The sequence below is a fragment of the Quercus robur genome, chromosome 8 (genome assembly GCF_932294415.1).
Source record: "Quercus robur chromosome 8, dhQueRobu3.1, whole genome shotgun sequence".
NCBI lineage: Eukaryota > Viridiplantae > Streptophyta > Magnoliopsida > Fagales > Fagaceae > Quercus > Quercus robur.
Genome location: NC_065541.1, coordinates 42,894,616 through 42,918,702, shown reverse-complemented (window position 1 = coordinate 42,918,702; position 24,087 = coordinate 42,894,616). Strand labels below are relative to the sequence as shown.

General features: G+C 33.6%; 2 protein-coding genes across 3 annotated transcripts; one reads left to right on the top strand and one right to left on the bottom strand.

Moving 5' to 3' along the window:
* The first annotated feature begins 392 nt into the window (after nt 1–392).
* LOC126695586 (tyrosine aminotransferase-like) lies at nt 393–8,377 on the top strand. The gene is made up of 7 exons (XM_050392401.1): nt 393–840; nt 3,563–3,902; nt 4,382–4,600; nt 4,758–4,817; nt 5,767–5,922; nt 6,000–6,093; nt 7,836–8,377. Exons 1-7 carry the CDS (start codon nt 569–571, stop codon nt 7,952–7,954), a joined length of 1,260 nt encoding a protein of 419 aa, XP_050248358.1. The 5' UTR covers nt 393–568; the 3' UTR covers nt 7,955–8,377.
* A 4,567-nt stretch (nt 8,378–12,944) lies between these two features.
* LOC126695584 (nicotianamine aminotransferase 1-like) lies at nt 12,945–20,116 on the bottom strand. 2 transcript variants are annotated; one of them, XM_050392399.1, is made up of 7 exons: nt 19,677–20,116; nt 17,022–17,361; nt 16,321–16,539; nt 16,086–16,145; nt 15,054–15,209; nt 14,881–14,974; nt 12,945–13,511 (listed from the first exon to the last, which is right to left on the bottom strand). In XM_050392399.1, the coding sequence occupies exons 1-7, from the start codon at nt 19,940–19,942 to the stop codon at nt 13,393–13,395; spliced, it is 1,254 nt and encodes a 417-aa protein (XP_050248356.1). In that variant the 5' UTR covers nt 19,943–20,116; the 3' UTR covers nt 12,945–13,392. The 2 variants fall into 2 exon arrangements, 1 of the variants encoding a protein (XP_050248356.1); XR_007646058.1 differs by having other exon boundaries at nt 13,442–13,511; nt 15,179–15,209.
* Nucleotides 20,117–24,087: the final 3,971 nt, after the last annotated feature.

The window sequence follows — 24,087 nt, the reverse complement described above, 5'->3', positions numbered from 1 at the left end:
TTTTTTTAAAATACGTATAGGTGATATATATAATGTTATTTAAAAAAGTAAAAACATATATTTAAGTTAATATACCAACAAGGTCCTAATAGTTTTAAACGTATTTCCCATATAATATTAATAGTTTTTTTTTTTTTTTTTTGTCTAACAGGTTGTGATGCCTTTCACGCATATGCATATCTACTATTTTTTTTCCTCTACTGCACAGAACCGAATTCAGTTCAAACTATTGTTAAAATAGATGTGAAATTAGTTTTGATATTAATTTTTTTCGTCTTTTTATACCAAATCATACCAGTTGTTGCTTATCCTATTAGGCGAATATTTTTTTTTTTCCCGAATAATATTAATTTATTATTGAGAGGCATACTATAATTTATATATCCCACCAACCATATGTATTTTCCGTGGTGAGTGCAAGAGAGAGAAGCGAAGAATGAAAGAGAGAGCTTGAAAACAAACGCTCATGATGCGAATATAATACAAATATCACCACAACGCACAACACAGTCACAGTCACAGTCACAGGTCGACCCATCTGAGAGCTGAAGCTAGTTGTAGCAAGAAAATGGAGGAGAATGGAGAAAAAAGATGGAACTTCTGGGGGATGGGAAAGCTGAATCCACAGTCGAAAACATCAATTCGAGGGCTTTTGATGAAGATATGGGGAAGCGTTAACAAAGATGATCCAAGGCCACTTTTGCCTCTCGGACACGGCGACCCTTCTCCTTTCCCATGTTTTCGGACCACTCCCATAGCCGAAGATGCCGTCGTCGACGCTCTCCGCTCCGCCAAGTTCAATTCTTATCCACCCACCTCTGGACTCCAGCCTGCCAGAAGGTAAATATTATTAGAAAGTCTATTTTTACAATATTTTTATAACTAATTTTATCCAGTAATAAGTTTAAATTAAAACACGTAACAATTTATTCCCTAAGATTTGCTATAAAAAAATTGTATTACTATAGCTGTATAAAATCACTCTCTCATATCTATAATCTATATATCATGGTCGTGATTTTGTTTTCCTTTCATGGCTTCTGATTAGACTATAGTTCACTTTATTTTCTCTTGACATACTATTTGACTATTTCGAGTATTGTAGGCTTTTGCTGGTTCTCCAGGAAAAATCCCTCATACGCTAGGTGCATGAGATACTACCTTTAGGATTGTACTTATGGTCCCCATTAATTGCATCGTATTGTACTTTTTCTTTTTTTTTTGGGTAATTTTATTGCAGCTTAGTGCCCGTTTGGATTCAAAGTTTCCTGGCGTCTGCGTTTTTGTTCTGCGGTTTTCTCTTTTTTTTTTTGGTTCAGCCAGCATTTGTTGACTTTTGCACAGTAAACAGTGTATTCGTGCACTGTTCACGGATTCACAAATTCCACTTTTCAACAACTTTTTCATTAAAAATGAGTCCCACAGTACTATTCACACATTTAAAAATTATTTTGCTACAGTGTTTTCAGTTTCAGTTTTCAGTTTCAGCAAAAATAAGCTCAATTCAAACGGATTAATGTCATATATTTGCAGCTTTTAAGTTTTGAGGCCAGCTTTACAGAAAGGAAAAAAATATTAAAATAAATTATGGAGTTAGTATTCAATTTTTTTATTAAATAGAATTTACATTAGTACAACTTTAACAAACACTAAGGAACTTGTTAATATTTGCCTAAATTTATTACTGATATCATCTTATCTTATTATTTATCATTAACACTCTGCTACCTTGTAATTGTAAATATTTTGTTGAAAAATTATTGTTCATAACGAATTATGGAAGAGTCTAGGGGTCACACAATCAACTTATGTTTGGATTACATTCCTAACATACAGGACTACCATAAGTGCTTGATAAAAAATAATTTAATCATTACTTGACATACATATGAATTGTGACAAAATGTGTGTTATCAAAAATAATGGTATACATTAACATTACTTCTTAAGTTTCATTTTTTTAATTCAATAATTAAGATTGACAATTATTATTATTTTTTCAATTCTCAATTTCTACCATTAAAATCTATTACATTATGTGAAATACTATATCATTATATATCTTTGTTATATACTTACATATTGTTGTCTTTTCACAACCTACTTTTTGCCTATCATTATTCATTACAAATTTGCTTATGCAATTTTTGTCCATTTGCGCTGTCGAGCAACAGGTAGGGTACAAAAGCGTGAAAAACAACGGTGGTTTGCATTTTTATATATTTTTTATAATAAAAATTCAATAATAAATAAGGAAAAGAATTAAAGAAACAAAAAGGTTAGCTTTTATTAATTATTGGCTGCTATCACTCTTTTAGAATAAAGTGGACCAAATCAATCCTTCTATAATGTAAAAAAAAACCCATCTGACAACTATACTCCACACATAGTCTCACATGTGCAAATTGTCTTCAAAAAAAAAAGTCTCACTCTCACCTTGCAAAAGTAGTGTAGGTGACAGTAAAAAAAAGGTCATACATATATATATTAAGATATTTGGAATTTTATGGGAGTGAAGTGTCCCTTAACTCTTAAGGCATTTCTCTTTATGTAAATTTTTCCTCCTAAAACCAAATGAAATATTATTAACAAAACGAAAGATTAATTGCATGCATCCTCCTCTTAAAAGCCCGCTTACATAGTTCATGGTGAGCAACCTTGTTAAAAGTTCTTTATATCAATCACTTTGTGCTTGATTCAAACGCTAATTATTGATTGGTTTTCCCATTGTACGTAGAAAAATAGTCCTACGGTCTATATCTCATAAAGTTGCTTCCTTTACATATCTTCAATGCCATTGACTAATTCATCACCTACCCAGCAGAAAAAGTTGTTGGGAAAGTTAATGTATTTTTTTATGATCCTTGTATATATAGGAGTTTTATTCGGAGTAGCCTTAGCTTTGAAATATTAAAATTTGCCCTCTTGTGGTTTGATCTTAGCATTTTTATTTTTTGGACAATCTGATTTGATCTTATAGCTTTGGAAAAAAATTCTATTAAAAAAATTTACTTATACATTTTTTAAAACACACTTAAAATGCTCTTAAAGTTAATGATATATATAAAATTATAAGAAAAAATAGATTAATGCTTTCAATGAGAAATTAGTGTTTGTACATTTTTAAAATTTTTTTTTATTATAAATATGAAAGGGGTCATTATGTTAAAGTTTCACCTACCTAAAGTTTTGTTAATAAAATAAAGGGGGAGGAGGAGGATCTTGAAAAATCCAGGGGGGCATGGGCGCATGGCCCCTCCTCTGCCCCCCTCCCTCTGCCATTGATTGATTTGTAAAAATGTTTACAATGTATATTCTTATTCTTAGAAAATATTCATTCCTTTTTTTTTTTTTTTTTGTAGTATTTGGACAAAACGTGATGGTTAGCTCCTTTTGTACTAACAAGATGATCAAGTTCAATTATCTCGAATAAAAAATTATCGAAACTTTCCCAAGTTTCATATTGATTCTCTGAGTCTATTGAAAAACAGATAATGTATTGTATGTTGTCATATATTCAATGTTAATCTAATTTATTAAGTTAATGCTTGAATTGTAACAGTGCTATAGCAGATTATTTGTCTCGTGATCTTCCTTACACATTATCGCCAGACGATGTTTTTCTCACTATAGGATGCATCCAAGCAATTGAAGTAACACTAAGAGCCCTTGCTCGCCCGGATGCCAACATTCTGCTTCCAAGACCATGCTTCCCATTCTATGACTCTTTTGCTTCATCTATCAATCTTGAAGTCCGTTATTTTGATCTTAATCCAGAAAAGGGTTGGGAGGTTGATATTGAAAGCGTCGAAGCTCTTACTGATGAGAATACCGTTGCCATGGTCATCATAAACCCTGGCAATCCTTGTGGAAGTGTCTATACACGCCAGCATTTGAAAGAGGTAGGTTAAACCTTCTTTTTTATAGATACATGAAATTAATTTATATTATATGAGTAGCAAAGATCAAACTTTAACGTCTACTCTAATACTAATTCACAAATTTACCTCCTTATTAGCTAGCCAGGTTGTTTTCAGAAGATGTGAGTGAAATATTGACCCTTAATATATATTTACTCTACTCTTGCCTCGTCATGTAATTATTTGAGTCAATGTCTTTTCAGAAGTAGAATCAACTTTGTTTTTAGAATATGTAAGAATATGAGAATGTCTAAAAGTTCATAAGAGGAATGACTTATGAAGTTCTTAATGGTGCAACAATAATTAAATTTTAGTATATGCTGCTAGACTTTCACATGATATTGGTTTGGAACTCATGCTTCATATGTTTCTGTAATAAGCACGAGTTTTCATAAGTAAAACTTATTTTTAATTAAAGCGCTGATGACAATATTATTGGTGGTTGATTTTATATATATTAGATTGCAGAGGCGGCGAGAAAGCTGGGCATTCTAGTGGTTACGGATGAGGTTTATCACCATCTCACTTTTGGACCTAATCCATTTGTGCCAATGGGAGTATTTGGATCAGTAGTGCCTGTTATCACACTAGGGTCTATATCAAAGAGATGGCTTGTGCCAGGTTGGCGACTAGGTTGGCTTGTGATAAGTGATCCTAATGGCATCCTTCAAAAATCCGGGGTCATCTCTCTCTCTCTGTCTCTGTATTAAGCTTGCACAGACACAAATACATATAGAATAATAATTATAATGAAGGTTCTGCATTATATTTCGATTTATTGGATGAGTAATAACAAGACATATGCAGTATTCTCAAATCCTTTTCTTTTCCTCTCAGATTGTAGAATGCATTACAGACTGTCTCAATATGACATCTGATCCACCAACGTTCATTCAGGTTTGTAAATTGCTATGTTTATGTCTCAATATGGAAGCATGCTACATTTTTTCCTCTTTTAAGCACTTTCAAAACTTAATATGTATTTTTATCCTTAATTCTTGTTGGAGAAAATTCACCTGAAAGACAATAGAACAATTTCTTTTAATAGAAGACTAGAGAAATAACATGAAAAGAGGCCCACTTTCTCTAGACCCAACTTTGACTTCATTATATCCTTAGTGGTTAGGCTGAACAGCTCTTCGATCTGAAGTAAAGGTGAATCCTACCTCTAACTATGTGGAAACTCCCAAGACTGTTTTCTAATAGTTATCTGGTGCTTGTGGGAAGTGAAAAATCTGACTCTATTGGCTTTTACTCCCAAATCTCTAACATACTAACATGAGATGACTCTATTGTCCCTTAAGATACTGGTGAGTGATGTCCAACTTCTTGGTGTATAATGAAAATTAAGATGGTTATTCATTCATTCATCCATTTAGTTATATCACTATTTCAAATTTTTGCTCATTATTTTAACAATACTTTACTGTACTTTATTTGATTCATGGTAGAATGACATTTTGCATTTTTTTTTTTGGTATGTAGATTGAGTTTGGATTGCATTGAAAAGTGAAAAGAGTTTGTGTTTGGTTTTTTTTTGTGGGTCCTGTGTACTGTTCACAGGACCCATAAGTACGGAAAAACGCAAATGTTAAGTTAAAACTAGGTCTCATGATACTATTCACACATTTAAAAATTATTTTGCTACAGTGTTTTCAGTTTTCAGTAATAAGCGGTATCCAAATAGACCCGTAGATTATTTTCATCTGCATTTGACATATAATTTTCCCATTCTCTCTCAGTTGATTCTTTCAAACTTTTAACATAGTGATACTGAAATATTATGATCATCCATGTATTTTTGTTTTCCTTCTCTTGAAATATAACAATGTGGTTCATGTATTAGGGTGCAGTTCCCCAAATCCTTGAAAAAACAGGGGAGGATTTCTTTTCAAAAACTATTAACATCCTAAGGGAGGTTGCACACATATGTTATGAAAGAATTCAGGAGATCCCTTGCATTACTTGCCCAAATAAACCTGAAGGATCCATGTTTGTGATGGTAAGGACATCAAAATTTTTAATTATTTGTGCCTAAAAAGGTAATTAATATCTTATTGATTAGGAATTTGATCACAGGTTAAGCTAAACCTGTCATTATTGGAAGACATAAATGATGATTTGGACTTCTGTCTCAAGCTGGCTAAAGAGGAGTCTGTTGTTGTTTTACCAGGTATGTAACAAGGTCTTTTCCCATTAAAAAAAGGTCTTTAAGATTTCTTGAGCCAGACAAATACATTCACAGATCCAGATTTGTAATGCGTTAAGGCGGTGTTTTGTCATTTTACCCCCAAAAAGAGTGGCCTTAGTATTTGTTTGGCTGCTTTGTAAATCTTTATATATCTTCTGGAATAGAGTTCTTGTACACTAGTTGAGAAAATCTGGGTAGTAGCTAGGCTGCTGGAGTAATTTCTTTGTCCCTAATATGGTGCATTTAAAGATAACTAGGCTTAGATATTATGGCCTGATGAGCTAAAAAATGATGAGAAGGGACATAATAAAAATAAAGAATAGGAGAGCTAATAAATCTTAGATTCTTGTCTGTTTGGGAACAGCTTATTTAGCTTTTTGCTGAAAACTTTTTGTTGAAAGTGTACTAAAGTATATTTGTAGCTTGAAAAAATTTGAAAAAGTGAGAAAATGTGGGGAAAAAGTGAGGTTTTAAAAACCTGTACATAAAAACTAAAAGCTAAAAGTTAGAAGCTGAAGCTGATGCCAAACAGGCTGTATAGTATTAAGGAAGTTGCTCTCACAGGAGACCCTTCCATGTTTCCCCCATTGACTGCTAATTACATATTCATGGAAAGATATCTACAACACAAATATTTGCCTTTCAATATTTTGATGTATTTCACTCCCAAGTGGATGCCCTTTTTTTCCGTGTAATATTAATAATCAATCTCAAAATGTTCTATAATTTGGAAAAAAAATTTCCTCTTGAAAGATAAACCTACAAATCCACATTCAACTTCAAAAACGTTTTCTGCAATGCTTGCTTGCTTTCTTAATGGCGGCATTGGGGATATCTCTTTTAAGGAAATAGTGATCATCTCTTGAAATCTCTAGATGTCACCTTTACAAGCCCTTAAAAAAAAATGACAATGGGTTGAGGACAACAGTATGCATGTTGGATATGTCACTTTCTTGCACTAAGGTTAGCATATTATTGGAGTGGATTTATGTGGCTTTTTATATTGATTTTTGTTGTTGTTGTTGTTGTTTTAAAAAATTCCCTTTTGTCATTTGATAGATGAAAAATGCTGACATGACAAATAGAATTTATGCCATGACATAGGTTCCACTTTATTAAAGTAACCTTAGTTTCATAAATTCCATTTGCTATGTCTGCATTTTCTTTCCATAAATGATGGTAAAGACTTTTTTTAAAACATTTTTATGTATAAGGATGATTTTAAAACAAATTTCAAGGGTTGAGTACGATGTATTCAATTTAACCCAAAAAGAAATCTCTTAGACAACTGAGCAGAGAGTCATGGCTTTTCAAAATTTTGATTGCCAAGTACATGACCCTAGCTGAAAGCAAATCTTGACCATAAAACATATATTACAAGATTAAAATATTAGTCTTAATAAATAAACACGTTTATTAGGATGGTAATGGTGTAGGGGATCGAGTGTCTCTGTCATCATTCCTGCCCCTGCAACTTTAAGTCTCTCCCCTCATACATCATATACCTTAACATTTTAAAAATAAAACAGAGAGAGTAGTGCAAATAGCATGGATGATTGAGAAGAAAGAATGACAGTAAGATTACTAGTCTTTTTTAGCATTCAAAAGATTGTCATATCCTAATTAAAGGGTTCGATCGCGATTACTTTGGTTGAGTAATATTTTGTGGGGAATAATTTTGCTGCTAATTTGAGTCTAATATTACTCATTCCTTTGGTTTTCAGGGGTGGCGGTGGGGATGAAGAATTGGTTGCGCATAACTTTTGCAGTTGAGCCTTCAGCTCTTGAAGATGGCTTTGGGAGAATGAAAGCCTTCTGTGAAAGGCATGCCAAGAAACAATAAGAATTCTCTTAAGTTACAAAATGGAGCAGTAGTGATCAACAACTACGCGTTGGATCTCAAGCTCAAGCTGGTTACTCATGGGTGGTTTTCATGAATGTTATGAATTGTAATTGTTCAAGTATTTGAAAATAAAGTCCCCTCTTCAATGTCTTGCTACTCAAGCAAGACACCAAGAAGAAGAGTGGTGATGACTTGTGATCTGCAACTTCCTGTTGCACGATCACACGATGTCAGTATTGGTGATAGGTGATCTGCAACATCCCGTAGCATGATCTCATATATGTTGTTACTGTTTGCACCAATAATTTCATTAAACCTTAAATAAAGTAGTTCTCAGACGTTTGAATGTGTCCAGTTCTGTTTGATTATTGAACCAGAAAATATTGTTCAATTGGAGAACTTCTAAAACAAGAATTTATTACAGATCATTTCTTAAGAGCTTGACAAGTACTGCCTAACTTGAAATAATCAAAACAGGAAAATAATGATTAAATTGCACTTTACATTCTTACAATTTGGAGTGATTTTGATTTTGTCCCACTAAGTTTCAAATTTGGATTCGCAGTTTTGCACTATCGTTTGTATTTAAGGCTTTCAGCTTAAAACAATATAGTTTAAATGTTTTGTCACGTCATGGAAAAAAAAAATTTTGAGCTTGTTGTGAGTAGTTTGTCACATTATCATCAAAAAGTACATTTTCAAGGAAGAGAAAATGGATTGAGATTTGGTGCAATAACCTTATTACACCATATAATTATCACACACACTTATATGGTTATATGAGGTGTAAAAGTTAATAGCGTTAAAATATATATATATATATATATATATATATATACCTATAAAAAAAAATTACTTATTAACTGTTAAATCTTACATGGATATAGTAATTGCACGGTGCTTCTTTTGGCAATCCGGGTGGGGGTGGTCTTATACGTGATCATCATGGGAGTTGGGTAAAGGGCTACATGAGAAATATTGGGTTTGCATCCAACATTATAGCTGAGTTTTGGGCCTTAAAAGACGGACTGATGCTTGCTTCCTAGCTCGGCATCACTCAACTGCTTGTGGAATTGGATGCTAAAGTAGTTGTAGACTTGATACTTTCTTCAAAATCCTCCAATAACTCCTTTTCCGCTCTGCTCAATGACTGCAGGTACCTCCTTCGCCAATTCAACCAAGTCAAGATTAGCTATGTTTATCCAGAAGTGAATAGATGCACAGATCACCTCGCCAAAGGAGGCTGCACCTTGATAGGGACTTTTGTAGTTTTAGACTCTCCTAATTCGGATGAACTTTGTATCGATTTAGATTTTAATGCTTTTGGTTTGTACTCTTTAAAGCTTTTAGCCGATACTTCGCCTTTTATGGCTTGCTAATTTATGCAAATCATCCATTTCAACCAAAAAAAAAAAAAAAAAAGTAATTGCACGGTGACTAGATTCAAATATAAAGAACAAAGACAACAAGTCCCGACCCGTATTTCAAAATCATGCTTTGATTATCTTTCTTTTTTAAAAGACCAAAGCAATGTAAACTATCTTGTAAATGTAAATTTTTATTGCAAACAATTATTGTAAGCTTCTGTATACTTGAATCAAAGTCTCCTGCAAATTTATTTTTTTAATGATTTTAGATTTATCGGAGATTTTCAAAGTCTCTTTGTTGCAGGGCGTTCTTTACCCTACATTTGCTGCATTAGCTCATATACTTCCACCATGTTATATAAAAAGGAAAAAGTTGAAAACCATAATATTTTTTCCATTCTTTACCAAACATAAAAGAGAAAAGTAAAAGGGTCATGCTAACAGATGCCTTCAGGGCAATGGATAACAATCTATTTTAGGAAAGTTTTGACATCACTTTTATGGGAAATAGAAAAAGCTGTCAAAACATTAATTTTTTTTTTTTTTTCTTATAAAAACTTTCTTTAAATGGATTATTAACTATTATCTTAAGAGACTTTGTTTTACCTATTCAAAAAACAGTTAAGAGCCACCTAAAACTACTCTAACTACCAATTAAAGGAGAGATGGTAGATCTAATAGCAATTTTGGATTATTAGAGGGGAATATTTTAGCTAATAAATTTTGATTTTGAAGTTTTTTTTTTTTTTTTTTTTTTTTTTTTTTTGTGGGGGGGGGGGGGAGGGGGAGAGAGAGAGGGAGAGAGATAGAGAGTGAGAGAGAAATTATTCTATATTTATAATGTCTGTAGTAAAAAATTAGAGTATAAAACTTATACACATGAAAGAATTTGAACCGTCTCAAAGATAGAGTCAATCAAAAGATAGGGTTAAACGAAGTGCACACTCACTAAAATAGAGATTTTCAGTTATTGACTAAATTTTGGGCTTAGTTAATACTCCTACAAGATAATAAATAACTCAAAATTTTCTTCTATTTTTGTAATATTAAAAAAAAAACATTATTATTGTGTAATATTTGGCATTTCTTTTAAAGATTTTATTAACTGATATTTAAGGCTTTCTTCCATTTGGGTGCTTTAGGCCATGGCCTAAGTGGCCTGGTGGTTGATCAGCCCTAGTTTTTCCCACTGTTTTAAAAACTGGATTGGACCAGCCAGTTCAACTGGTTAAACCGAGAACTGAACCTAGAACATTTCCTGTAAAAATCGGAATAATGGGTTAAGAACTGGGAAAAATGGAAACCAGACCATTTTTTGGTTCTTTGACCGTTCTAGTTTTTAAAACCATGGTTGTTTCCCATGTACCTTGTTAGGACATATATGATTTACTTGTTAGGAACATATGTCACTATTTTATATAATTGACTAATCTTTTGACAAAAAGCACTTTACTTGTATTTGGGTAGATCTAGAATGTGCTTAATACTTTAAGAAACTTTGTTTCAAGATCAAGTGTTGAAACCATGCAAGTCTGTCCAAGATTCAAGCTGAAAAGTGCTTGTCATTAAAGCTCGACAGCTAGCCATCTATCGAGCTTGAAGAGCTGTTCAGCCCCGTGGCTCGATAGCAGCTCAACATATAGGATATGTGTTTGGGTTTTCTTCTCTCACAACCCTAGACATATAAAAGAATTATTTTAAGGGCCGTCAAAGTGGACACAAGTTGCACAAGTGTTGAGCAAAGTTTGTTGTTCAAGTAATTTGTGACCGGAGACAGTTTTGCCCTAATTCATCATTCTTGTGAAGACGTTGCTGTGTTTGTGCACCGTAGGGTTTTGTGACCAAGTATCTTCTTGATCTTCATCGTTGGGATGAACTGAGGAATTTTGCAGCCACCAACCTTCTCTAGTTGGTGATTGAAGTCGCGTACTGGGATCCGCGCAATTGGTTAGTCACGTACTGGGAGCCGTGCATCAAAAGGAGAAATTGTCAATACAGAATAAGTCCAATTGTGTATTGGGGTAAGGGTTCAACTGTAGGTTGGTATAAGGTATTGAGATTCTTTTACTTGTAACCGCTTGTTGTGATAATAGTGGAATTTCGAGAGTGATGACCTTAAAATCACCCAGTAGGGTTTTTGCCGTGTAGGTTTTTCCCATTCGTAAACAAATCACTGTGTCAATTTAATTTCTGCTACACTTAGTTTAATTGGTGATTTGTTTGTGCTACCACGCGTTTGCATGTTAATTTGATTAATTAATAAAACTGGCTAGTTAATCAATTAATTCATCACAAGGGGTCAATACATTTTTGGCCTATCATACCCATCTACGTTGTCTCGGATGATAATCCACTCCCTACTAAGAAGACTTCCCTTCTCAAGAAGAGAAGATGGAAAGCAAGTACATATACTAGCGAGAAAACAAATTCATTTCATCTAAGGCATTAATTCATATGGCAACACAAACTTCTCCTTATAGTCCAAATTCCCAAATATCATGATCTCCAATAAATTCAAGACACTTGACTTTGAGAAGTACAATGACACTAGTAACCCAATGATCCACTTGCAGATATACTATCACAAGATGGCCTAGTAAGGCTAGTATACAAAGAATGATCCTCTTGTGAATCAAACCTTCCAGATTAAACTTAATAGGACCTGAAACAGTCCGGTATCTTAAGCAATAAAAATTGAGTTGTTGGAAACACTTGGTGAATGCCTTTTTGTCTCAGTACGGATTCATAAATGTTAGCTTTGATCGGAAAAAAAGAGCGGAGAAACTTTTTGAGAATATGCCCAGAGATGGAAGGTCTAAGCCCTGATCTTTGTTGGGTTAGTAGGAAAGAAAATAACCCTATGACTGGGTCATTGGGGCCTATCATCTTTAGAGTTGTTTATTGCCAAACTTAACCATGTGCTGAATGTACTTGTGTGTGGTTTGGGGAATCTAATTTGCCTCCAGCATCCAGAGTCTCCAGAATATGATACTGAGAATGTAATAAGTATGCCCATATTTGGTTTGGTTTGGTTTGATTAGAAATCTGATATGATTCTCAGGAATATGGCATCCTCATGTTTGGTTTATTCATAGGAGGGTGGTAGGAATTAATATTTCTTTCAAACTATCCTCAAATATATAAATACAATGTCAAGATTACTACCCATCATTTCTATGTAACTTCCTACAAATAAATAACAAGAAAAATAATATAAACCCCAAATTAGCCAAATATCATAAAATATTAGCATATGCAAGACCCAAATAATTATTTCAATTTTAATGGTGTCTCAGGATATTGATCATGCTTTGCTAATCAAAATTATTTGTTTTCTTAAAAGACAAGCAAGCCCAGATCTTTATGTATATATATATATATATATATATAATATCTAAAAGCTGAAGCATTACATTTATTGTTATTACGCTCTTGTTACGCTCTTTGAGCCACATCAACCTAGCATTTTGGTTTATTTGGTCCACTATGGTCCATTGGATTCACTTCGGTTCATTATGGTCTACTTCAGTCCCATTTGGTCCCCTTCGCTCCATTCTAAATACTAAGGAAAAAATTTAAGCGTGATCGAAGTATTGAAGAGTATAAAGATTGAGAAGAACAGATACTACAATCATAAACATGGGTGAAAATTCAAGGGAGACGGTGATCTCCAAATGAACAATATTTTCTGGTTCAATAATCAAACATCACTGGACAAATGGAGTTCAAACATCTGAGAACTTCTTTAAGGTTCAAGGAAATTATAGGGACAAGAGCTAACAACATGAGATCATGCAACGCGATGTTGCTGATCAGCTGTCACCAATACCAACAGCATGTGATTGTGCAACAAGAAGTTGCCAATTACAAAGTCATCACAATCCCTTCCTCATGGTGTCTTGCTTGAGTAGCAAAACATCAAACAGGGGATATTATTAATGAATCCTACCACAATTATTATTCTTATCATTCATGGAAACCACCATGAGTAACCAGCTTGAGCTTTAGATCCAATGCGTAGTTGTTGATCACTAGTTTACTACTGCTGGATTATGTAATTTAGGAGAAATTTTATTGTTTCTTGGCATGCCTTTGACAGAAAGCTTTAATTCTCCCCAAGCCATCTTCAAGAGCTGAAGGCTCAACTGCGAAAGTTATGCGCAACCAATTCTTCATCCCCAGGGCCACCCCTAAAAAAGAGACTCGAGTACTATTAGCTTCAATTGGTAGCATAATCAATTAGCATATACTACTGTGGATATTGTGTGAACGAGTGTAAATGTAAAATAAGTGAGAATATTTACTGAATTCCTAAACCCATCCCTGCATATCATAACAATCTTAGCCATTAATTTGGATTTTGGACATGACTATAAATCATTTAAATACTAAACAAGAGTAGTAAATTCTGGTCATCATTCTGTCTTCTAAATCATCTAATCTCATTGCACTACAGTAGCCATCATTCCTTCTCTCTTATCTTAGTTTTGCCAGGCTTTAGTTAGTACTTAGTAGGTAGCTTATTTTATTGAACTTGCTTGGTTTTGTTGGATTAATGGCGCTTGTTGGGGTCTGAGTATTGAAAATTTTAGATTTGATGGAAGTTGGGACTAATATTTTATATGTTACAAATATGTGACAAATACGGGGAGACATGAAGTTCAGGGCTGGAATGATGACGGAGACACCCACTCAACCCTATGCCATTACCATCCTAATAAACATTTTAAGTACCAAGAAAATCATTTCTTGGCCAAGAACTTACTACTTTTGGAATACATGTTTCATGGTGAAGATTTGCTTCCAGCTAGGATAATGTGAATTTTGAGAAGCCATGACTATGGGCTCAAGTGTCTACGGGATTTTACTTTTTCAATAAGCTTTTGGAGATACAATAGAATATAGACTAACCGCAATATGTCCACGCTTTTGCAACAACACTATAAAAAAGGAAACTAGAAAAATTAAGTCACATATTGCAAGAAAGTGACCAATCCAACATGCATGCTATTGTCTTGTAATGGCAACATCTAGAGATTTCATGGGGTAGGCAATCACTGTTACCTTGAAAGAGGTATCCACGATGCCACCATTAAAAATGCATTACATTTAACTGTTTTCTAGGTAACATGTTTTCTAGGTTTATCTTTCAAGATGATTTTTTTTTTTTCAAATTTCATGTTACTCTGTGAGATGATCTGTTAGTAAGAGATACAAAGGGGATTAAAAGGAATCCACGTACACTTGGGAATGAAATGTCAAAACATTGAAAGGCCAAAATTTCCTAAATACCATACTAAGATTTACTTGCTCTCCTTATATTCATTTTTATTTTGTTCCTTCTCATCATTCTAGACTTCTAGTTCACCAGGTCATGACTTGTAAGCCTAATGATCTTTCTCAACTAATGCAGATGTATAGGAATTTACAAAGCAGCCAAACAGTCTATAAGGTCCTTTTTTTTTCTGATTTAACCAAGGCAAAAAAAAAGACCGGAAATCTGAACTTGTGACTTGGGTTTTGTCCAGATCAAGAAATCTTAAAGACCCTGTTACATACCTGGTAAAACAATAACCGAATCCTCTTTAGCCAGCTTGAGACAGAAGTCCATATCATCAATTACGTCTTCCAATAATGATGGATTTAGCTTAACCTGTGATGAAATCCTAGTCAGTAAGATATTCAATACTTAATTTTAAGGCACAAATTTGTCTAAGATTTGATATCCTTACCATCACAAACATGGATCCTACAGGTTTGTTTGGGCAAGTAATGCAAGGGATTTCGATAATTCTATCATAACATATATGTGCGGCCTCCCTTAGGATGTCAATAATTTTTGAAAAGAAATCCTCACCTGTTTTTTCAAGGATATGAGGAACCGCACCCTGATACATAAACAAAATTATTATATTTTCAAGAGAAGGAACAGGGGAAAAAAGGGACGATTATAGCATTCCAGTATTCATATGTCAAAATATTGAATTAAAGTATCAATAACGAGAGAAAGGAACAGTAATATGTGCATATTTAGATGAACATAAGCAACATAATAAAAAATGAAAAATGAAAAAAGAAGCAAGATGTCATTCTACTAAGAGTCAAATTAATTAAAGTAGAATTGGTAAAATAATATGTGCTAAAATGTGAAATCTGCAAAAGTGATATAATGTAAATGGATGAATGAATAACGGTCTTAAAAACTGATTATACACCAAGAAATTGGTCACCAATAGCTTTAGGGATACCAGAGGGGTTTTATGTTAGTATTTTTAGGGATTTGGAAGTATAAGCCACTAGAACCAGATTTTTGAAATATCTCCTTTAGGTCTAATGAGATTTTAGGGTGACTAATTTACAACCAAGCAAAGTTTCACATCCCACAAGGAGCTGGTAATTATCAGAATAAATTCTTGGAAGTTTGCACCTAGCAATAGGATTCCCATCCCAAAGAGCTGTTAAGCCTAAACCACTAAGGACATGACAAAGTCAATGTAGGGTTTAGAGATGATGCCTTTTCTTGTTATTTCTCTAGTCTTCTATTACAGGAATTAGGAAACTCTTCTATTGTCTTTCAGGTGAATTTGCTCCAGCAAGAATTCAGGATAAAAATACACATTAACTTCTGAAATTGCTTGAAAGAGGAAAAACTATAACATTCTTTCACTTTGATTTTTTTTTTTTAAAGAAAAAAAAAATACAGAAAGAAAAAAAAAAGAAAAAAGAAAAAAGAAAAAAGAAAAAGAAGAAGCTATTTTACAAACCTGAATGAACGTTGGTGGATGAGATATCAGATTGAGAAGACTGATAATGCAATCTACAACCTGAGAGGAAAGGAAAGGATTTGAGACTATTACACATGTTATTATTCATTCAAAATGTAATATAATGCAGAACCATTACTATAATTCTATTGAGTCTACGGACGTGGAAGCTTAATTCAGAATACACACATGAATGTGCGCATGCGCACACACACATACGCAAGAGGGAGATGACCTTGTTTTTTCGAAGGATGCCATTAGGATCGCTAGTCACAAGCCATCCTAGTCGCCAACCTGGTACAAGCCATCTCTTTGATATGGACCCTAGTGTGAGAACAGGCACTATTGATCCAAATACTCCCATTGGCACAAATGGATTATTTCCAAAAGTGAGATGGTGATAAACTTCATCTGCAACCACCAGAATGCCCAGCTTTCTTGCTGTCTCTGCAATCTGAAATTCAGAAAATCAACCACCACTAACATTAACACCCTAATTACAAAAAAAAAAAAAAAAATGGTTTTACTTATGAAAACTCATGCTTATTGCAGAAATGTTTCTAAACCATTAAATCCACCATTGTGTTACATGTAAGTAACAAGATCATATGAGAGTCTAGCAAAATAAACTAAAATTTAATCGTTGTTTCGCCACTAAAAGCTTTAAGTCATTCTTATTATGAACTTATATACATTTTGACATTCTCAAAACAAATTTGACTCTACTTCCAAATAGACATTGGCTTAAATGATAAAGAAATTAGGTAGGGAGGTAAATTTTTAATGCTATTTTTGAGTCGATTGCAGTTGATATATTAAAGGTCAGGATTTTACTCGTCCCCTGAGAACACCTTGGCTAAGGAGGAAATCGTGGATTAGGATTGGAGTTGAAGTTAAGACTTAATGTTGCCTAGTTAAGTTAATGGTTTAACCTACCTTCTTTAACTGTTGGTGTGTATAGACACTTCCACAAGGATTGCCAGGGTTTATGATAACCATCGCAACAGTATTCTCATCAGCAAGAGCTTCTATGCTTTCAATGTCAACCTCCCAACCCTTTTCTGGAATCAGATCAAAATAACGGACTTCAAGATTGTTAGATGAGGCATGAGCACCATAGGATGGGAAGCATGGCCTTGGAAGCAGAATGTTGGCACCTAGGCAGGCAAGGACTCTAATTGTAACTTCAATTGCTTGGGCGCATCCCATTGTGAGAAAAACATCGTCCGGCGTCAACGTGTATGGAAGATCATGAGACAGATAATCTGCTATAGCTCTGTTACAATTAGAGCATTAAATAAAATTACAGAACTTGATAGAACATAACATGTATGGACGATCACGAGATAGGTAATACACAAACATACATTCTGTTTATGTTTATTTTTTTATTTTTTATTCATCCGCAACCAACTCATAACATTCATATGACAGTATGAAAATGTACAGTACTTTTTAAAAATATTGGAAATAAAGTTAATCATCTTGATGATGATGGTACGAAAGCTAGCCTTCGACTTTTGTCTAAATACCATGTATACACTGCAATAGGGAACTTTTATGAATGTTGATTGGATATACAACATGGATTGAGATATGGAATAAATCACAAAATTTTAAAGTGAAATTAGTTTTAGATATATCTTCCAATTGCACCGGTGACTAGACCAATCTTTTTAGGCTTCCTCCGTGGGTATGATAAATTGGCCAGAACGTTTTCTCAAAAACACAAATCTGCAAATGGTTATTCGTCTCTTTCACCTAGTATTATTTTATAATAAGGAGAACAAGAAGAGGAGGAAGAGTATGAGGAAATTGTTTTCTTTATTAGAAGCAATTATAAATCTTTCTCTGGTTATATATTTTTCATACGAATAAGTCAACACATTTGGAATTGATAATAGGGCAGCACCATTCCTCTACACTGCAGAATCAATTCAGATATATAAATGGGATGAGGAATGGCTAAACTTGGACACATTAAATATTTCTTGAATCTGTCCTCAACGAAACAATTACAAAATTTATATATATATACACACACACATATATATATATATATATATATAAAATGATTTACTGGTGGCATATGGTTTTTTTTGGCGGGCCACATATTATATACATTCCAACTTTCTAGCAAAACTGGAAAACATCATTAAAAGTTAGAGCACTATGTTACACTATTTTTCTATGAGTTCCTTGTTTTGGATTATGTCTCCAGAACGGAATTAATAACTTTGTTAAATTCATTAAAAAAAAAAAAACTACTTTGTTAAAAATTAAAAGAGTCACGTTTATTCCAAACAAAAAATGCCTATGTACACAACAAATTTTGCAACTTATTAAGATATATAGGAGATTGTGATTAGTGCAACATTATTTTCACTAGGACTAATAATCACTTTTATTGCATACCAATCACAACCTACTATCTTAATATTGGGCTTTGTGAAGCCTAGTTGTGTTTGATCTAGATTATAATCCGAACGAAAATAATATTGCTAAAGTTTTTAATGAGAGATTTTCTGAGGCTTGTTTTGGAAGTTAGGGTTTTGTGTAGTGTTTTTGAGAGAGAAAACGGTACTGCTGCATCTTGTATTTTAATTTTTTTTTTTTAGAATAGTGAAATCCCTACAACTCCGTGGACGTAGACAAATTGTTGAACCACGTAAATACTATATTGTGTGATTATTTTCTTTGACATAATTTTTTTTTTTCTAATTTTTGCTTTTCATAGATCTAGGAATTTTATATGTATTCCCTTTACTTGATTCTTAAGAATTGTGAAAAATATTGTAAAATTTATCATGTTGTTCTATTTATATTGAATTCAAATAATCTTGATGTGATCTTTTTCATTGTGCACCACACTTTTGCACCATTGAGACTGGGATTGAGATTCACTGCAATATTTAGAGTATTGCACGGGTTACAACACTAATCAAGGGCTGTGATTCAAGTTAAAAAGTCATCTATAGTTTGAAATTCAAAGTTAAAAGTTAAAAGTTAAACTTTTAATTTTTAATTTTTTTAATCTTTTTTGATCAGATGACTGAGAATCAAAGTTGTTTATTTATTTATTTTTTATGACGGCTGAGAATCAAAGTTAATTTTTTAATTAACTTTGAATCTCAAAGCTCGCTTGGTATTGGCATTAATCTCAATCTATCCACGATAGACTATCGAGATTTGCAAAGTCAAAGACTTAAAAGTACAAACCGCTCGTTTTTCATGTTCTTGTCCTTACCAGTTTCTAGATAGCAAAATTGGCAATACATAACTGAAAAAAGCCAAGAGCATCATAGCTCAACTCATATTTTTTGGTGTTTCTAAATTCTAATAAATACATTTAGGTTTCAAATCTCTCAACTCCAACTATCTCTTAGTTTCTAATGTAAAAACTAAAAAGAAATGAAGTGAACTAAACCACAATGAGGGAAAATACGAAGGAAAGTTATGTTTTTACATTGACTGTTCAGTGTTCAGTACTCTTTTACGTTGTAAACTAAACAAATATGTAAGGTAAACTTTGCATATATAAATAGTGAATATATTATAAACCTTTCATTGTAAATTATGTGTAGTATTTACCTCCTTGCAGGCAAGAGTCCAAGCTTTGTTGGTGGATAAGAATTAAACTTAGCAGAGCGGACAGCATCAACAATGGCATCTTCAGCTAAGACTGTGGTCCGAAAGCATGGAAAAGGCGAGGGGTCGCCGTGGCCTAGAGGCACAGTTGGCCTGCTGGGATCATCTTTATCAAGATTTTCCATTATCTTCTTCAAAACGCCTCGAACCGTGGTTCCCGACGGTGCGATCATCAGCTTTCTATTCGCCCCAAAATTCCATCTTTCCATTTCTATCACTGGCTAATTCTCTCTCTCTCTCTCTCTCTCTCTATTATTTGATATGAACACCGGCTTTTGAAGCTTTTCTCTTTCGTCTCTCTCACTCTCACTCTCACGTGCACACACAAGCCAAAAATCAGTAATTAAGGTGGCGGTTTAACCCATGCAATATATATAAGGGTCCGGCTCCCCTCTCATTTGGAATCCTCATGTTTTCTCCTGTTTTTGTCTAGATGAGTGACACATGGCAAATGACACATCCAAAGATTAAAACCCACCTACGTCAACTACGGTTTTTCTCTCAATTTTTTGGGTCTTTCTTTCCACTCTCTCTATCTGCCTCTTCCTAGCTATCTCTCCAACATTATCACCACCACCTGAAAATCAAAGGCATCAAGATCAGAACTTGAGTAAAAGTGAATTCTGAATGCTAAGAGAAACCCAAGATTGTTTTTTTTTTTTTTGACAAAACCTAAGTTTGCTTTATTTTCAATCTCAATATACAACTAAACTTGAGAAAAGCAAAGCGTGGAGGAATAAAGATCAACTGAAGTATTTGACGTTGAAATAGATTTAGCCATTCGGTGATAACGTGCTGGGTCTTCAATAGCCCAAATCAACAAGAAATATACAATAAATTATGCAGTCAAACAATTACTCAAAACAATAGGAAAAAAATGATAAAATTAAATTAAAGAAATTTAAAACAAGAATGGAGATAGAAGTATAGAACAAATGATGGTTTTACAAGCAGAATGAAAATGGCTTTACAAACAGAGGACAATAATCTGCACACCCACCTTGCACAATAGAGCTTCCTTGGCTTTTGGCATAAAGATATTTTATTCTTCTTTGATTTTCTCATCTATTGTCCTACTTTTTTTTCCAGAAAGTAATGATCTTGGCACCTTTGATTCTCAAGTGAGTGTGACGATGTTTGAGAGATAGGGGCAAAAACTTAAGAGAAAGGGGCAAAGAGAGAAATAGAAAGAACAAGAGACAGAAAGACCCAAAAAATTGAGATAAAATCATAGTTGACTTTTTAACCTTTGGATGTGTCATTTGTTACGTGGCACTCATCTAGAAAAAAACAGGAGGAAACATAAGGATTCCAAACGGGAGGAGAGCCGGACCCACCTATATAAAAGCACGAGATTCTGTTTATAATTTTTTTTAATATTATGTACTCAGTTTTATAATGTAACATCCAACATATATTATAAATTATACAGTATTATATTATATACAAATTTATTTAAAAACAGCAATCAATGAAGTTAGCACTTTGCAGGTTAGACACCCCCCCCCCCCCCCTTTTTTTAATATTATGTACTCAGTTTTATAATGTAACATCCAACGTATATTATAAATTATACAGTATTATATTATATACAAATTTATATAAAAACAGCAATCAATAACACTTTGCAGGTTAGACACCCCCCCCCCCCCCCCCCCCCCCCCCCCCAAAAAAAAAAAAGCACTTTGCAGGTTAGCAAGTGAGTAACATTCATCAAGAGTCTGCGAAGGAAAACAAGTAGGTTTTTTTTTTTTTTTTTTTAAGGGTAAGGATTTTCAGCAATTCTTAGTTTTGAAACTTCTATATTTTTATTGTGGTCGTATAGTGGCTATCCTTAAGATTTTCTTGAAGCTCTTAGATCAGATTTGGTTGCAGTGCTAGTTCTTGTTATATACAAAGGTGTATTTGTAATATATGTGAACGACATTACTTTAAAAGTAGAAGAATAGATTGTTCTAAGAGAAGAATAAAATTCAGTTTAAGAAATTTAAGAATTATGCTCGAGCAAGATTGATACTCACTCAAGCGAGTGATAGGTGAGGGGCTAGCAAGGGATAAACGAACTTCTAGGCTATCTTTAATGTCACTGACTGAAGCTAACTCTTCAATGACTGATGATGAGCGCAGAGATTGTTAGTTGAATCATTCGTCCACTCTGGAGTTTTTAATGGTCTTCTAGTATTTGCCCACCGGGGTGTGCCTGGTGGGGGAGCTTCTAATACTTAAATTAGTATCAATCTATATATTTTGTTTATAGATAATATTTTTCTCATACTTTAGCGAGTGAGGCGAATTGTCCCTTTTATAAGTGACTTGGGTAGTTGTTATACTCATTAATGTTTTTCTTTATATAATTGGAGGTAATTATTAACCTAAGTGTAACAGTCATTGTCTTAATAGGAGTTCAAGGCTTTTGAGTAATAGTTGTCTTTGAATAAATTGATTGTGCTTAAGCGGTTACTTATCTTTCTTTGATGGCATGTTGGTGACTTAAGGTTGTCCATTAAGATGGAAGACCTCATTGATTTTTTTTCTCGTAATCATTAGTTTCTACCACTAGGGAATACCTCGGTGCTTTCTTTGATCAACTTTATTTCTCTTGCAAATGCTAGAAAATTGTCAAAAGCTCCAAATTGGATTAGTGATCCAACTGATGATCTTTGGCATCATTAGTTTGGCACCTTCTGTGGGGAACGATTAGCCATTAAGCTCTTCCTGTGACAAAGGGTTACTGAGTGCAATTTAAATCAAGATTTAGTTGCAATGCTAGTTCTTGTTATATACAAAGGTGTCTAAAAACTGAAGTGTAGTATTTATTGTTACTATGCTCTTCTTGAACCACATCAGCGGCTACATCATCTACCTATTTTCGACCATTTCTCTCTACTATTTCAAATCATAATGTCCCTTTTACCTTTTCAGCTCTCCACCACTCTCAACCTTAATATCACTCTTCATCTATCCCTTTCGCTTCCTTTTATTTTCGCTCTTCTTATTCTCATTCTATTACTATAAATATGTGATTCTTTCTCCCATTTTATACATATTTTTCCACATGAAAAATGTTATCCCTCTCTCTCTCTCATGTTTTATTTTTGTGTGAATTTTCATTTTTTGTATCTCTACTTTAAATTGACGAATTTATGTGTTCTTTAGAATTCTATTTTGGGTTGATATACAATTTGGTTTTGGGTTTTGAGTTTTTAAGTTATTATCTTTTTTCTTTTCTATGATTGTTAAATGTTATCCTATTGCATATAAAGATAGTTTACAAGAATATAATGTTATTTTATTATATAGCATGACATGGATAATTTGGTGTTTGACTCATAACTATATTTTTTTATTTTGACTCTTCTTCTTCTCATTTTATTTTCTATTTATCTCCCAAAAAAGGTAATTATTCTCTCTCTCTCTCTCTCTCTCTCTCTCTCTCTCTCTCTATATATATATATATATATAATTTATTATTTTTTGCAACTTTACTTTAGGTTGATGAATCATTGTATTTTTTTTATAATACTATATTTGGGTTAATATGATTTGGTAGTTTATTTTTTATTTTTTATTTTTTTTCCATCACAAGTCTTCTCTCTCCCTCTTATAACTTTTGTTAGATTTTTAGCGAAAAACACATTTTGGTCCCTACATTTTCAGCCGATTCCCGTTTTAGTCCCTAAGTTTTTTTTTTACCGCTTTTAGTCCCTCTCCTGAAAAACGGTTCCATTTTGGTCCCTACCGTTACATCATAAACAGATATTGCTGATGTGGCAAACGACATTGATAATCAATAATAAAATAATGGGTCTACAGTAACCTGACTTGCTACTATTAGTTATTCCCGCCCTTAGTAGTCATGTGCCACTCACGTGACGGTCCCTAACCCAAACAAAACCCCAAATCACCCAATTAGACCTAACGGCGAACTTGCTGAAAATCCCTAATCTCTTACCTTACCCGTTGCTCATCACAAGACCGATCAAAAAACCCACAAATCGGCAAGCACAAAAATCCCACAAATCGGTAAGCTTCAGTGTGTTTGTGCTGAGCAGATTGCAAAGGTTGTATTTCTCTCCAACTCTCTCTCTCTCTCTCGTTATGTTATGAATGCCATTTTAAGTGCTGGGTAATCGTTTTGGGTTTGAATCTCAGTTGTTAGGTTTTGAGAATTTGGGAATTTTGAGATGTTGTGTTTTGTTATTGCTCTGGAATTTCAATCTATCTCTGTTTCTCTCTCGTTGTGTCTCACTCTCACTCTCTCTTTTCCTCTCTCCCTTTATAGCTTTTGTAGTGGACATTATACTAACCGTGATAGTGGAATATTGTTGGGATTTGCATTGTTTGGCTGTTGTGT